The 14,047-nt window shown below is 38.0% G+C and overlaps 1 protein-coding gene across 4 annotated transcripts in view; it reads right to left on the reverse strand.

Annotated features, from left to right (window-relative positions):
- Window positions 1-14,047, reverse strand: part of ric1 (RIC1 homolog, RAB6A GEF complex partner 1) — a 155,023-nt gene that overhangs the window by 16,382 nt on the left and 124,594 nt on the right. For all 4 annotated transcript variants that reach the window (XM_030149116.1, XM_030149115.1, XM_030149117.1 and 1 more), the window contains one exon: window positions 7,195-7,602. In XM_030149116.1, coding sequence (XP_030004976.1) covers window positions 7,195-7,602 — 408 coding nt within the window. The remainder of the gene's footprint in view (window positions 1-7,194; window positions 7,603-14,047) is intronic.

The raw sequence follows: 14,047 nt of genomic DNA on the forward strand, positions 1-14,047 counted from the left end.
ATCAGAGAATTCACCAAACTCATCAACTAAACTCATCAAGCTGGGAAGGGTATTTTTAAGATCTGTCAAAAAATATTATATCATCTGCAAACAATGAAATAAGATGATTTAGTCCTCCAATACTGACACCTGATATTCCTTCTCGAGTTCCTACTGCAACGGCCAAAGGTTCCAAAGCTAATGTGAACAGTAATGGGGACAATGGACATCCGTATCTAGTTGAACGCTGTAGATTAAAGGGTTTGAGAAATATTATTATTGGTGAGAATTTGTGCAGTAGGATTTGTATATAACAGTCTAACCCATTGAATGAATGTTTCTCCTAATCCAAATCTTGGAAGTAGTTTTAAAAGATAATTCCACTCTATTCTGTCAAATCCTTGACATGCATCCACTGCCAGCATTGCTGTATCTTTTGCATCATGTTTCTCAAATAATATATTTAAAACTCGTCTGATATTGTGGTAACCTTGTCTTTTTTTAATAAAACCTTATTGGTCGTCAACGATTAAATTTGGCATATATTTTTCTAATCTTTCGGAGAGCACCTTGCATAATATTTTCATATCACATCCCATGAGACTAATTCCCCTGTATGACGAGCACTCTGTTGATGGTTTGTTAGGTTTTAAATAGGGCTGGGCAAGTTAACATGTTATTACCGCGTTAACACATTCATTAAATAATGCCGACAATTTTTTTAATCTCACATTAATGCCATTTTATTATAACTCATAATATTCTGCCCCTGCTTGTGTGCGTGCAGCAATTAGCTCGGCAGATAGACAACAGGTTTCCCAAGAAAAGGCGGACGCCGAAAACTTCTCTCCAAATCTTTTACTTGAGACTCACTGTAAAACTGCAACAAAATATGTCTCAGTTATGTTCATTGCCTTAGTACATTTACATGGCATTATACATTTAAATGAATGGGAAAAAGATCGCTAGCTTGATGCTAACTTGAATGGGAAAATCCATAGACACACTAATGATTAGCATTTACAGATTAATTTAAGATTTTCAACGTCTTTTTATCCAACAGCAAAGAGATATTTTATACTATTCATTCTTACAACAACTGAACATAAACACTCACAGGCAAATGTTTTTCAGGCCATACAAACAGAGTGAAATAAACGTGTCTGTTAGGTCCTTCTTATGTTCGAACTGACTACGGTAACACCACAAGTACGTTACAAATACAAATACGTTAGTGCAATTTATTCCGACCCCTAGAGGGCCATCTTTGCTTGCTTTTAACAACTGAACATCACATATTATTAGGATTATTAGTATTAATACTTATTAGTGGGCTTAAGACTCCTGTCAGTCACTCACAACCGGAAATAAACTGGTGGGGACATAAACATGGAGAAAAGTAGCGGTCTTTTACATGGACATTTTCATTTTAAATGTCTTCAGATGGTGGGGTTGATATGCAATGTGGAATTATTTTTTTTATCACCAGAGTACTTCAAGTCTGAAATATCACTGAAAGGAAATACACGCTGTTGATGCCGGCAACCCCCCCCCCCACACACACACACACACACAATATAACTATGCGATTAATCGTGATTAATCGCAGAAATCCACACGATTAATTGTGATCAAAAAATTTAATCGCTGCCCAGCACTAGTTTTAAAATAAGAGTAACTGTTGCCAATCTTAATGATGCAGGGAGAACACCCAGTTCAAAAGACACTCTGAACATATTAAGTAGTGGCTGTATTAACTTATTTTAAAGCTTTTTATAAAATTCTACTGGCAGCCCATCCAGTCCAGGTGCTTTACCACTATTCATGTCACTTATAGCTTCTGATATGTCATTAATTGTGAGTGGACTGTCAAGTGTCAATTTATTTTCTTCTGATAAAGTTCTAAATGGTAGTCTGTCTAGAAATTTATTTTGGGTTTCATCATTTGGATTACATTTTGATTGATAAAACAATTTATAAAATGCTCTAAAGTGTTTGTTTATTTCTATGGGATCTGAAGTCAGACTGTCCTCGGTTGTTTAAATACTAAGAATAGCTCTTTCAGCTTTCTGTTTTGTAATTCTCCATGCCAATAGTTTACCTGCTTTTTATCCTTGGTCTTAAAACACTTGTTTAGTCCACAGTAAACCTTTTGCCACTTTATCGGTTGTAAATTTATCATATTTAGCTCTCATGATAGTTAATCTATGTAGTTTTTCAGGATCATTACTATTATAGAATTCATTTTGCTAGGGTCTTAATTTGTTGTTCTAATGATAGTACTACTTGGTTGTATTTTTCATTTTTTGTACTTGCTTAACTGATTATCTCTCCTCTAATATAAGCTTTAAAAGCTTCCCATCTTATACTGGCTGAGGTTTCATCCTTACTGTTTTCAAAATAATCATCTATACATTTTTCTACAAATTTAACAAATGTTTCATCCTTAAACAAAAATGTTTGCAATCTCCATCTTCTTGGATACCGTTCAACTTTACCTAATAGTATTTTCATAGAGACCGGTGCATGGTCACTTATCACAATACTGTTATACCAACATTCTTGCACATATGATTGTAATTTCGTAGATATTAAAAAAAATAATCAATGCGTGAGTGGCTTTTATGTTTGAGAAACATGAATACTGCTTATTAGTAGGATTTGTAACCTTCCAAATATCCTTTAATCCAAGATCTTTTATATAGTTATTGAGTAGTTTTCTTGTGTTAACATGTGTGTTATCTTTTTGAGAAGATCTATCTATGACCGGAGGTGCAGTTGAAGTCGCCTCCTACAATATACAGGCCCTCTAAATTAGAAACCGTTAAAAATAGTTTTTCAAAAAAGGATGGTGAATCTTCATTGGGGCCATATACATTAATAAAGTTTATTTTTTGTGACAAAATATTTCCTTGTACAATAATATACCTCCCACCTGGGTCTATGATGAGTTTAGATTTTTTAAATGGTATTGATTTATGAATTAACGTAACAACTCCCCTGGCATGATTGGTAAAAGGAGCGTGAAATACTTATCTTTTGGTCAATATTTGAATACAGACCTGATCAAAATCTTAAGACCAGTTGAAAAATAGCTAGAATTTACCTTTTGAACATTTGGATCTTAATGAGGTTTTAAGTAGAGCTACAATATACAAAAGCAAGAAGGGGGAGTGAGACAAAAAGCACTTTGAAAAAGTAATTGATTGAAAACAACAAGTAAACTGAAATAGGCTGTTTATCAGCTGATCAAAAGTTTAAGACCGCAGGCTGTAAGAGCCAAAATCTGCTCAAAATTCTCATTTTCTGTCGGGCATTCACACGGTCCTCCCCTCCTGATGGCTAAAGCTAAGAAGCTTTCTCTTCTTGAACATGGTCGGATCATCGAGCTGCATAAGCAAGGCCTCTCGCAGCGTGCCATTACTGCTGAGGTTGGACGCAGTAAGACAGTCATTCTAAATTTTTTGACAGATCCTGAGCATTATGGAACAAAAAAGTCAAGTGGTAGACCCAAAAAAATTACACCTGCGCTGAGCCGGAGGATCCGATTGACTGTCCGTCAAGACACAGGGCGGTCCTCGACCCAAATTAAGGCCCTTACCGGTGCCGGCTGCAGCGCAATAACCATCAGACGGAAAAGGGTTTCAACAAAAAACGAATTCAAAGACCTCATCTCCTACAACGCCACAAAACTGCCCGTTTAGACTTTGCCAGGGAGCATCAAACATGGGACATTGAAAGGTGGAAGAAAGTTTTATTCTCTGATGAGAAAAAATGTAACCTTGACGGTCCAGATGGCTTCCAACCTTACTGGCATGACAAGGAGATCCCACCTGAGATGTTTTCTACCCGGCACAGTGGAGGGGGGTCCATCATGATCTTGGATGCTTTTTCATTCAGTGGAACACTGGAGCTTCAGGTGGCGCAGGGTCGTCAAACGGCGGCTGGTTACGTGCAGATGTTGCAGCGGGCATCCCTCATGACTGAGGGCCCTCGTCTGTGTGGTAACAGCTGGGTTTTTCAACAGGACAACGCTGCAGTTCACAATGCTCGCTTGACGAAGGGCTTCTTCAGGGAGAATAACATCACTCTTTTGGACTATCCCGCATGTTCCCCTGATTTAAATCCCATAGAGAACATTTGGGGATGAATGGCAAGGGAAGTTTATAAAAATGGCCATCAGTTCCAGACAGTTGATGCCCTTCGTGAAGCCATCTTCACCACTTGGAGCAATGTTCCCACCAGCCTCCTGGAAACACTCGCATCAAGCATGCCCAAACGAATTTTTGAAGTGATTAACAAGAACGGTGGAGCTACTCATTACTGAGTCCTACTGAGAAAATTTTTTGTTCTGGTTTGGAGAGTTTTTTGTAATTTTTGGAGCGATGGTTTTAAACTTTTGATCAGCTGATAAACAGCCTATTTCAGTTTACTTGTTTTCAATAAATTACTTTTTCAAAGTGCTTTTTGTCTCACTCCCCCTTCTTGCTTTTGTATATTGTAGCTCTACTAAAAACCTAATTAAGATCCAAATGTGCAAAAGGTAAATTCTAGCTATTTTTCAACTGGTCTTAAGATTTTGATCAGGTCTGTGTGTGTGTGTATATATATATATATATATATATATATATATATATATATATATATATATATATATACATGGAGAGCTCGGCTGGATTGTGTTAGTACCCGTACTTCTTCCACGAGTGAAAAATTCACACTGCTTTCCACCTAGTGGTTTTGGCATGTCCTTGTCACTTACTTTTTATAAGATATTGGCAGTTTATAAGGGTTTTATTAACTCTTTCCCTGCCAGAGCATTTCACAGTGGGGCCCAAAAAGGCGGCCAGCGCCTGCCTTTTTGGTCACATTCACTAATCTTTGAAGGCTCACTGAAAATGTTGTGTTAGGAGTATGTGAACACTGAATACATCAAAAAAAGAACAGAACTTCAACTTTTAAACACAAGAAAAAAATTTATTCTATCTTCATTTGTTCGTGAGATATAAACATTTGAATATTGGTAATTTTCAAGAAAAAAATGAATTTTGAGCAAAAAACTGAGAAAACTACTTTTTTTTTCAAAGACATTGATTTTAAAGATAAAACTGATTTCCTATTTAGATTTTTGACTCTTTCTTATTTACAAACAGTAACACTGTATTCAAAAATCACAAAATAAAATAATAATAACAACAATAATAACAGAATGTGAGAGTGATTGTTTGTCTCTATATGTTCAGCCCTGCGATGAACTGGCGACTTGTCCAGGGTGTACCCTGCCTTCGCCCCTATGTAGCTGGGATAGGCTCCAAGCGACCCCCGTGACCCTAGTGAGGATAAAGCGGGTTCAGAAAATGAATGAATGAACAATAATAACAAACAGCTCTAAGATATCCCATCATTCCACAGAATGTTAGGGGAAACCACACCAAACTTTAGACAAAACATCTTCTAAAGCACCAGGTTCCTTATAAACTTTACACATTTACATACATCAATTATAAGTCTTCCACATATTAGTTTAGCTTTTTGATATAAACACTTCAATATTCCTCATTTAAAAAAAAAAAAAAGTAACAAATGTAAATACTGTAGATTTCTGGCCTTTCCTTGGCTGACTCACATCCTCCTGTTGGACCACGTCCTCATGTTGGACCACCTGCTGTGTTTGATCTGTAAATAATTATATGGACATCCAGTTATTTATCTATGTATGAATATATGTATTAATTTATTTCATACTAAAGCCAAATAAAACAGTGTCTTACCCGTGTCCCTGCTGACATTACTGGCGCTGTAACACATCTGTGGTGAATCTGCTCCATGTCCACAGTCAGAATCTGAACTCACATTGTCTAACAGATGAAGACCAGGTGTCCTTTGTCTTGTCCCACATCTGCGTGTCTGTCTTCTCCTTGAATGTCCACTATAAATGTCTCTTTTCTCTTCCTCCTGTCTGTCATTGTCTCTGCGTCGCTCAGTGCCCCCCCTCCAGCCCCCCTCTTCCTCATCTTCTGTGTGAGACCCTCGCTGGTCTGTTTTCCCGTGTCTGTCTCCCTCACCTTCTATTTCTCTATTGCTGTCTCTAAAAGGTTCTTTTGAAGGTTCATCATATATTGAATTGTCGGAGTCTGTCTCCATAATCATCTTTAAGGCTTTTGAAACTGTGCATGACATTTACCACTTACCTGCAGAGTCGACATTTCCTCATTCAGAGCGACTGGCGCTATATACGTTGCTATGGGATACTGGTGATTCCAGTGCGAAAACTTTACACCCGGTCCTTCATTTTTCCAAAAAAGCTGTTTGTTTGTTTTTGGTTTAAGGAAAGTAATTCACACGATCCGCAACAGCTGCAACTACAGTATAACAGTGAAAACACGGATTGATGGAAAATTTCGTCAATGGCGGGGAAAGAGTTAAGAAGTTCAAACACGGTATCGGAGCTCCGCTGCTCTGCTGCCATCTTGGTCACGAGCCTCCCCATCTCTGAAGGCTTCTTGTTGGGTTCCTGCCAGTCTACCTGTGCCAGCTTGACAGCAGGGAGTGTATAACCAGGCCCTTTGTTTCACTCACTCTGTCTTTGTTCCAGATTTGGCTCATGAACCTGCTGTAACAATTACTCTTGAGTTCATATATTTGTAGATCTGACTCCGAAAGAGTCATTGTCTCACTAGCCATGAACCTCACTACATGTCACTGGTGTCCTGATCTACTGCCACACAAAGATTTGCCCTTGAAGAGTCACAGAAAATTTTCTAAAAATCACTACATCTTGTACAGATTTCTTTACAGTTATGAATGAGGTAACTTTTGACCTTTGTCTTTCCGAAGGTAAAGTAAAGATTAAGATTTGCATAACTTGGAGTAAAATTGTTGTGGATCAGTAGGTGTAAATGTTGGGAGATGGGGTAAGTTTCATATTAGAAAGTTACTTCGGTTACTTATTATATTAATTATGTTTTGTCAACCATGTTGTGTGTACAGATATAAATGTAACAAAACTTATATGTATTGTCCCTATCTAAAAAAGAGGTTCTCTCCCAGAAGTCAATGTGTTTGCCATGGATGGTCTTTTTCAATCCCATTTTACTCCTATAAATCAAGGCTTTCCTCATGAGAACTGAAGATCTCAAGACCAACACTCAAATTAAAGAAAAAAAAATCAACTAAAACTAGTCAGTTATTCAAAATAAATAAATGAACACACACCTGTTCACCCAGGTTGCGAACCAGCAGCTGCCTCAGGATGTGGTGGAGGTAAATCTGGGAGGTCCTCTCCACAGTGCAGTAGGGAAACAGTGCTTCCAGTGGCTCAGAGGAACCCTGCAGCCCATCGTACAGCACAGTCTCATTAGTGGCCCCCAGCACCAGGGCATCCTCAAACAGCACAGCAAGTGGGTAGATGTTAATGTGGAAGGGCAGCATGATGCGTCTGGACAGGAAGGAGTGTGGCTTGCGGTGGTCTCTGGGAAACAGCGGCAGCCACACTTTCATGCCTGCCTCGCCACAGGATAACCAGAGGGCCTCCAGTAGGTGGCGCTTCTTCCTATTGGAGCGACAGGTGGTCCACACATTCTCCACACACTGAGCCAGCACCACTGGAGGACAAAATGGTAGCTAAAGGAAAGGGAAGTGATAATCATATCATTAATATGTACTGAAGAAGACTGCTTTTCAAGTATAGACCCTCCTCCTTACTGCCCAATTTTCAAAAATACTATACAAAAGATTGGACACATTTCTAGAAATGTACAATATATTGCAGAGAATCAGTACAAGTTCAGGTCAAACAGATCAACAGCACTAGCAATAATTGAGGCGGTTGACAAAATCACAAATGCTATAGATCATAAGCAATATTCTGTTGAGATTTTTATTGATTTAAAAAAAGCTTTCAAAACCATCAACTATGAAATATTAATTACGAAACTGGAAAGATCTGGCATTAGGGGAATAGTGCTGGATTAGGTAAAAAGTTATCTTGGCCCTTTTCCACTGCATGGTACCAACTCAGCTTGACTCAACTCGAATCTACACGGTTTGGTACAATGCTGTCACTTTTCCACTGCAATTGGTATCACCTCAGTGCGAATGAGATGGGCGTGGTCAACCAAGTCAAAACTGTCAAGACATCATTTTTTAGTATAGTAAACAGTAACGACAATGGATGACATCGAGGTGATGCTTTACTTGTTGCTCGGTCTGTGGCTTTTTTCACAAAAAAGGTGAAATGAGAGAGCCAGAAATGGACACAGTGAGACAAATAAATGCTTGAAAAGCAAAGGAGAGTTATGAAAGCCATACAGAAGTATGAAGCTGTAGACCAGTGGATAAGAGCTGCCAAGAGACAATGTCTAATGGTAAACTAATCCCTTATATACAATAGATGTCACATTGAACGGTGTCGTCTACACAGACCAAGCCGTGAGTAAAATGATAGAGGCTATCTGAAAATCTTCTCTGCTATCATTCTTGTCAGTGTATGCCGTTTGCACTTAGACACTCATGCCTTGTGCATGTGTGATGACACTCCCTCTACCAATCAGTGGCTGGCAGTTAAATTTCAGTGCCGACCCAGCCTCGATAGAACCTCACTGGTGGTATGAAAAAAGTACGGTTACCAGCACTAAAACTGTGCAGAGTTGAGTCGATTCGAGTCGTGCTGGAAAGGTACAGTGGAAAAGGGGCATAGGTGGGAGACAGTAGTTTGTGAGATTGGGTGACTGTTTCATCATGTGTGGACACTGTTTGTGGGGTCCCCCAGGGATCAGTATGGAGCCATATTTTTTTTCTTTTGTACATTAATGATATACTAGCACGTTGACCCATGGGGATCCACAGGTTCTAGATGTGGTAGTTTTTATGCTGTTGTGTATTCGTGCATACTGCATTTGTCCGGCAGTCACTGCCAAAGCGTTCTGGGTATAGCAACATGATAGTAAGGCTATTGGGTTCCAAAATTATAAATATCTCCCAAAATACTGGTTCTAACAACTTGCCATTTTTGCTAGTCTGATTCTTGACCAAAAGTACATAAGTACGCCAAACTGCAGAAGTCAGCTCTTTCTGGATTTTGTGTGAATCCTGAGACATACACACAAGCACACAGAGGCCACTTGGCTTTCATAATATAGGTCAAAGTTTCCAAGGTATTGCACTTTGTGTTGTTTGCAGATGATACAAATATTTTCTGCTCTGGGGATAACTTGCAAAAAATTACAGAAGGAAGTCATTATAGAAATGAACAAACTAAAAATGTGGTTCAACAGAAACAGGTTATAATTAAATATGAGTAAGACAAAAATAATTATATTTGGTTATTGTCGAACAAATTCACAGGTAACAATAAAAATAGATGGAATTGAAAAAGAAAGTTAAATTCCTTGGGGTAACCATAGACGACAGAATCAGTTGGAAATCACGCATCAAATGAACAAATTAAAGTCTCAAGAAGCATTGCAATAATAAATAAAGCAGAGAAGGTTTTGGATCAGAAATCACTCCACACTCTATACTGTTCTTTAGTCTTACCATACTTACAATACTGTGCTGAGATTTGGGGCAACAACTACAAGACCTCACTTCTGCCACTAACCATCATTCAAAAAAGAGCAATACGAATAATACACAACGCTGGCTACCAGGAGCACACAAACTCATTATTCTTACAGTGAAACTTACTAAAATTTACAGACATTATGGACTTTCAAACAGCTCAAATGATGTACAAAGCTAAAAAAAAAAGCTATTATCAATAAATATACATAAATTATTCAGTATTCATGGGGGGGTGGGGTTATAATTTAAAGGAGAAAATTAACTTAATTTTCATTTAATATGTATGACCAGGAAAAGTTTTGTGTTTCAGTCAGTGGGGTCAGACTGTGGATATAATACAGAGTTGAAGCAATGAAGCATGAAACAATTTAAAGTGAGGTACAAAGACACAATCTTTAAGAGGTACAGGGATGGGGAGGTGTTGGGTATCACTGGGTGTTATAAGGATCTACAAGTATATATGTGGTGTGTGTACGCATATACACTACAGGTCAAATGTTTTAGAACACCCCAATTTTTCCAGAATTTCATTGAAAATGATGCAGTTTAATGTCTCAGTGTACTCTGAAATTAAAGCATAGAACAAATAAAAAATTGAAGTTAAAAAAGAAACCATGGAATCAATTTAGAAACCAAAATGTATTCTAAACTTTTGACTCAAAGTAGCCCCCTTTGGCAGATATAACAGTTGAACACACTTGTGGCATTCTTTCTACAATGGAAATCAAATATTCTTCAGAAAGTTCTTCCCAACTCTGTTGCATAAGTTCCCATAAATGTGTAGCACTTGTAGGTTGCTTTGCTTTCACTCTTCTGTCCAGTTCATCCCAAACCAGCTCGATGGGGTTTAAGTCTGGAGACTGTGCTGGCCACTCCATGTTTTCAAGCATATCATCTTGTTCTTTTTTCTTAAGGTAGTTCTGGCATAGCTTGGACTTATGTTTTGGGTCATTATCTTGCTGTAGGATGAACCCCTGACCAACTAGGTGCATCCCAGAGGGTACTGCATGGCGCTGCAGAATGCTGTGGTAGCCGTTTTGGTTCAGGGTGCCTTTCACTGTGTACAAGTCAGCAACCCTGGATCCAGCAAAACAGCCCCAGACCATCACACTTCCTCCTCCATGTTTGACACACTTGTCTGTCACATACTGAGGAACCATCCTTTCACCTACTTGATGGCGTACATAAGTCCTGTGGGATGAACCAAAGATTTCAAATTTTGATTCATCAGCCCATAACACCTTTTTCCAGTCTTCAGTTGTCCACTGGCAGTGTTTCATGGCCCAGGCAAGCCTCTTTTTCTTATTCTGAAGTCTCAGCAGTGGCTCTCTTGCTGCAACTCGACCCATCAAACCTGCAACTCGAAGTCTTCTCTTCACAGTTGAAATTGAGACTTGCTTACTATGACCACTATTAAGCTGTGCTTGAAGCTGTTGTCCTGTGAGTCGCCTATCATGCTAGCTGTTGACTCTCAGAAACTTGTCTTCTGATTCTGTTGTGGCTTTGAGTCTGTCAGCATTTCCCCCAGTTTCTAAATTCCTTTTGTGGTGAAGGAAACTGGACTTACTGACACCTTGATTTTCTTAGCAATTTCTCTGTAGGAAAGACCTACCGGCCGATAGGCCATAAGCTATTGTTGTCATGCGGCATCGGCGTCTGTCGTCGTCTGTTACAAAAATTTCAATCATCTTCTTCTCCGAAACTACAATTCCGATTGACTTCAAACTTGGTATACAGCTTATTTATGATGATGTCAACAAAAGTTAGTGAAATTATTTGGATCCAGATCTGATTCTGGATTTGGTGCGACTTTGAAAAATTTCCCCATTATAAGAAATAGGAAGTGGATCGATGCAATTACTCAGTAAATATAAATTATATCAAGTTGAAATTTCTACAGTACAGCCCTGATGGGGAGATGACCAAAACATAATGACCACATGCTGATCAGGATCTTCTTCTGGATCTGGGAACTTATGGAAAATTTAACATGGGCTCTTATGGGGAAAAAATTTCAATCGTCTTTTTCTCCCAAACTACAGTTCTGATTGACTTCAAACTTGGTATACAGCTTCTTTATGATGATGTCAACACAAGGTATTGAAATTATTTCGATCGGGATCTGATTCTGGGTTTGGTGCGACTTTGAAAAATGTTCCCATTATAACACATAGGAAGTGGATTGATACAATAAATCAGTAAGTATGAATGATATCAAGTTGGAATTTGAATTTTTTACAGATCTGATTGGAATATGACCAAAACATGGGCTATTTCTGTAATATAATAAATACACATAACTGGGTGATAATAAATAGCATCTGGATACATTTCCCAAAGCTTTTAATTTGGCCGGCAAGCTACAGGGCCATTGGTCCTATTTTTAAGTGTTATGATGGTCTGTCTCTCTTCTATCGTTAATTGCCTTTTCCTCGCCATTTTTATCGTAACACACTACTTTTTGGAGTACAAAACTATTCAAATAATGCTCACAATGGTATGGCACCAAAGTGTGTTCCAACACTACTTGTATGCAGACAGAGGGGGTTGTGAGTTATTAAGAAACATTGGGACACCTGTAGGAATTGATAGCACCAACTTTTGAGGCTTGATCAACCTCCATTGCTACACAACTGCTTTAAGTTGTTAACCCATTTCTTGTTCGCTGAAAAAGGCCTTTTTGTATAATTCTGAAATGTATATTATTTTTCAGCTCTGTTTAACCTTGCCTTTTTTTTTTTTTTTTTTTACCTCTGGCAGTTTACTGCTTACCTTTGTACCATTTCAAGCTGTTCACTGGACTTGAACTGCTCTAATTTCAATACAAAACTGGAAATATTGGGGTGTTGTAAAACTTGACTGGTAGTGTAGTTAATATATATATCCTTAACCCATGTCTTACTGTATTATGTGTTTATGTAAATTAGATTTATATTTCCTCTAATGCTGGGCAGTGATAACATTTTTTAATTGCAATTAATCGCATGGATTTCTGCGATTAATGGTGATTAATCGCAGACAGGTTGCCGTCATCAACAGCGTGTTTTGCCTTTAAGTGATATTTCAGACTTCAAGTACTCCGGTGATAAAAAATAATTCCACATTGCAGTGCTTACAAACAACTGTGTCCTTCTCAACCCCACCATCTGAAGACATTTAAAAGGAAAATGTTCATGTAAAAGACCACTACTTTTTCCATGTTTATGTCCCCACCAGTTTATTTCTGCTTGTGAGTGATTGACAGGAGTCTTAAGCCCACTAATAAGTACTAATACTAATAAGACCAATTATATGTGAAGTTCAGTTGTTGAAAGCAAGCAAAGGGGGGCCTCTAGTGATTGGAATAAGTTGCACTAATGTATGTTTTGTCCTTTCAGTGTTATAGTAGTCAGTTCAGACATAAGAAGGAACTAATAGGCACATTTCTTTCACTCTGTTTGTATGGCCCCAAAAACGTTTGCCTGTGAGTATTTTATGTTCAAGTGTTGTGAGAATGAATAATATAAAATATATATAGGCTGGCATATTATACCTAAACACGACCAATGAATTTACATAAACTTAGCATGAGCCTGCATAAAGAATTAGCAACCCATCTCTGACTGCTAGCATAAACGAATTAGCTTAAACATGTTAATAACACATTGTAATAAACACATCCAAAATAACGTCATAAACATGTTTCCAATGGCATGTTTGCATGTGAAATTATTTAGCAAACAACAGAATGATTGATACATAAAGGCGTTGCTTCTGCAGGAGTTACACAAAGTTTGATTCAGCATTACTCTGAAAGTTCGCTTTCTCCTCTCAGCTACGTGCACAGTTCACACAGAGCATCAGTGTGTGGAGCGCCAAAATAAAAGCATGAGTTTCAAAATAAGAGTCCGTATGTATAAATGAACTAAGACTTGCTTGAAAGGCAGAACGGCATTAACGGGAGATTTTAAAAATTGTCAGCGTTATTTAATGAACGAGTTAACACGGTAACGCGTTAACTTGCCCAGCCCTAATTTCCTCTTAAGATAAAGTCAGAAACAAAATTATTTAACAATAAGTATCAGACATTAGAGTATTGATATGTTTAGACTAGGAAGCTTATTATTGTTATTAATTATTTAATGAGAAGGGGTGGGAGTTTATAAGTTATACTTCTTCTCACTCCTTTTAGAATCTGAATTTTATGTCTTAAGTTAAATTGTTTTTGACTGTTTATATAGTTCTTTTTTCTTTTTTTGGGACATTCATATTTGAAATAAACACTTCAATCAATCAATCAATCAATCAATCACAGATTAATGCAACCAAAGATACTATAGTTACTAGTTAACCAGAAGTTTCCAACAGGTGAGTGGAAGATAAGAGGATGAAATACGGGGCAAAGAAATCGTTCAAATATTGTGCAAAAAAAAAAAAAAAATACAATAAAGAAGCAAGCAGCATTGGGCGGGACCTCGCCCCGTGCGTTCACCTTCTGTGACCGTCACCTAAGCTCCACTCACAC

Source organism: Sphaeramia orbicularis, chromosome 12, assembly GCF_902148855.1.
Source record: "Sphaeramia orbicularis chromosome 12, fSphaOr1.1, whole genome shotgun sequence".
Taxonomy (NCBI): domain Eukaryota; kingdom Metazoa; phylum Chordata; class Actinopteri; order Kurtiformes; family Apogonidae; genus Sphaeramia; species Sphaeramia orbicularis.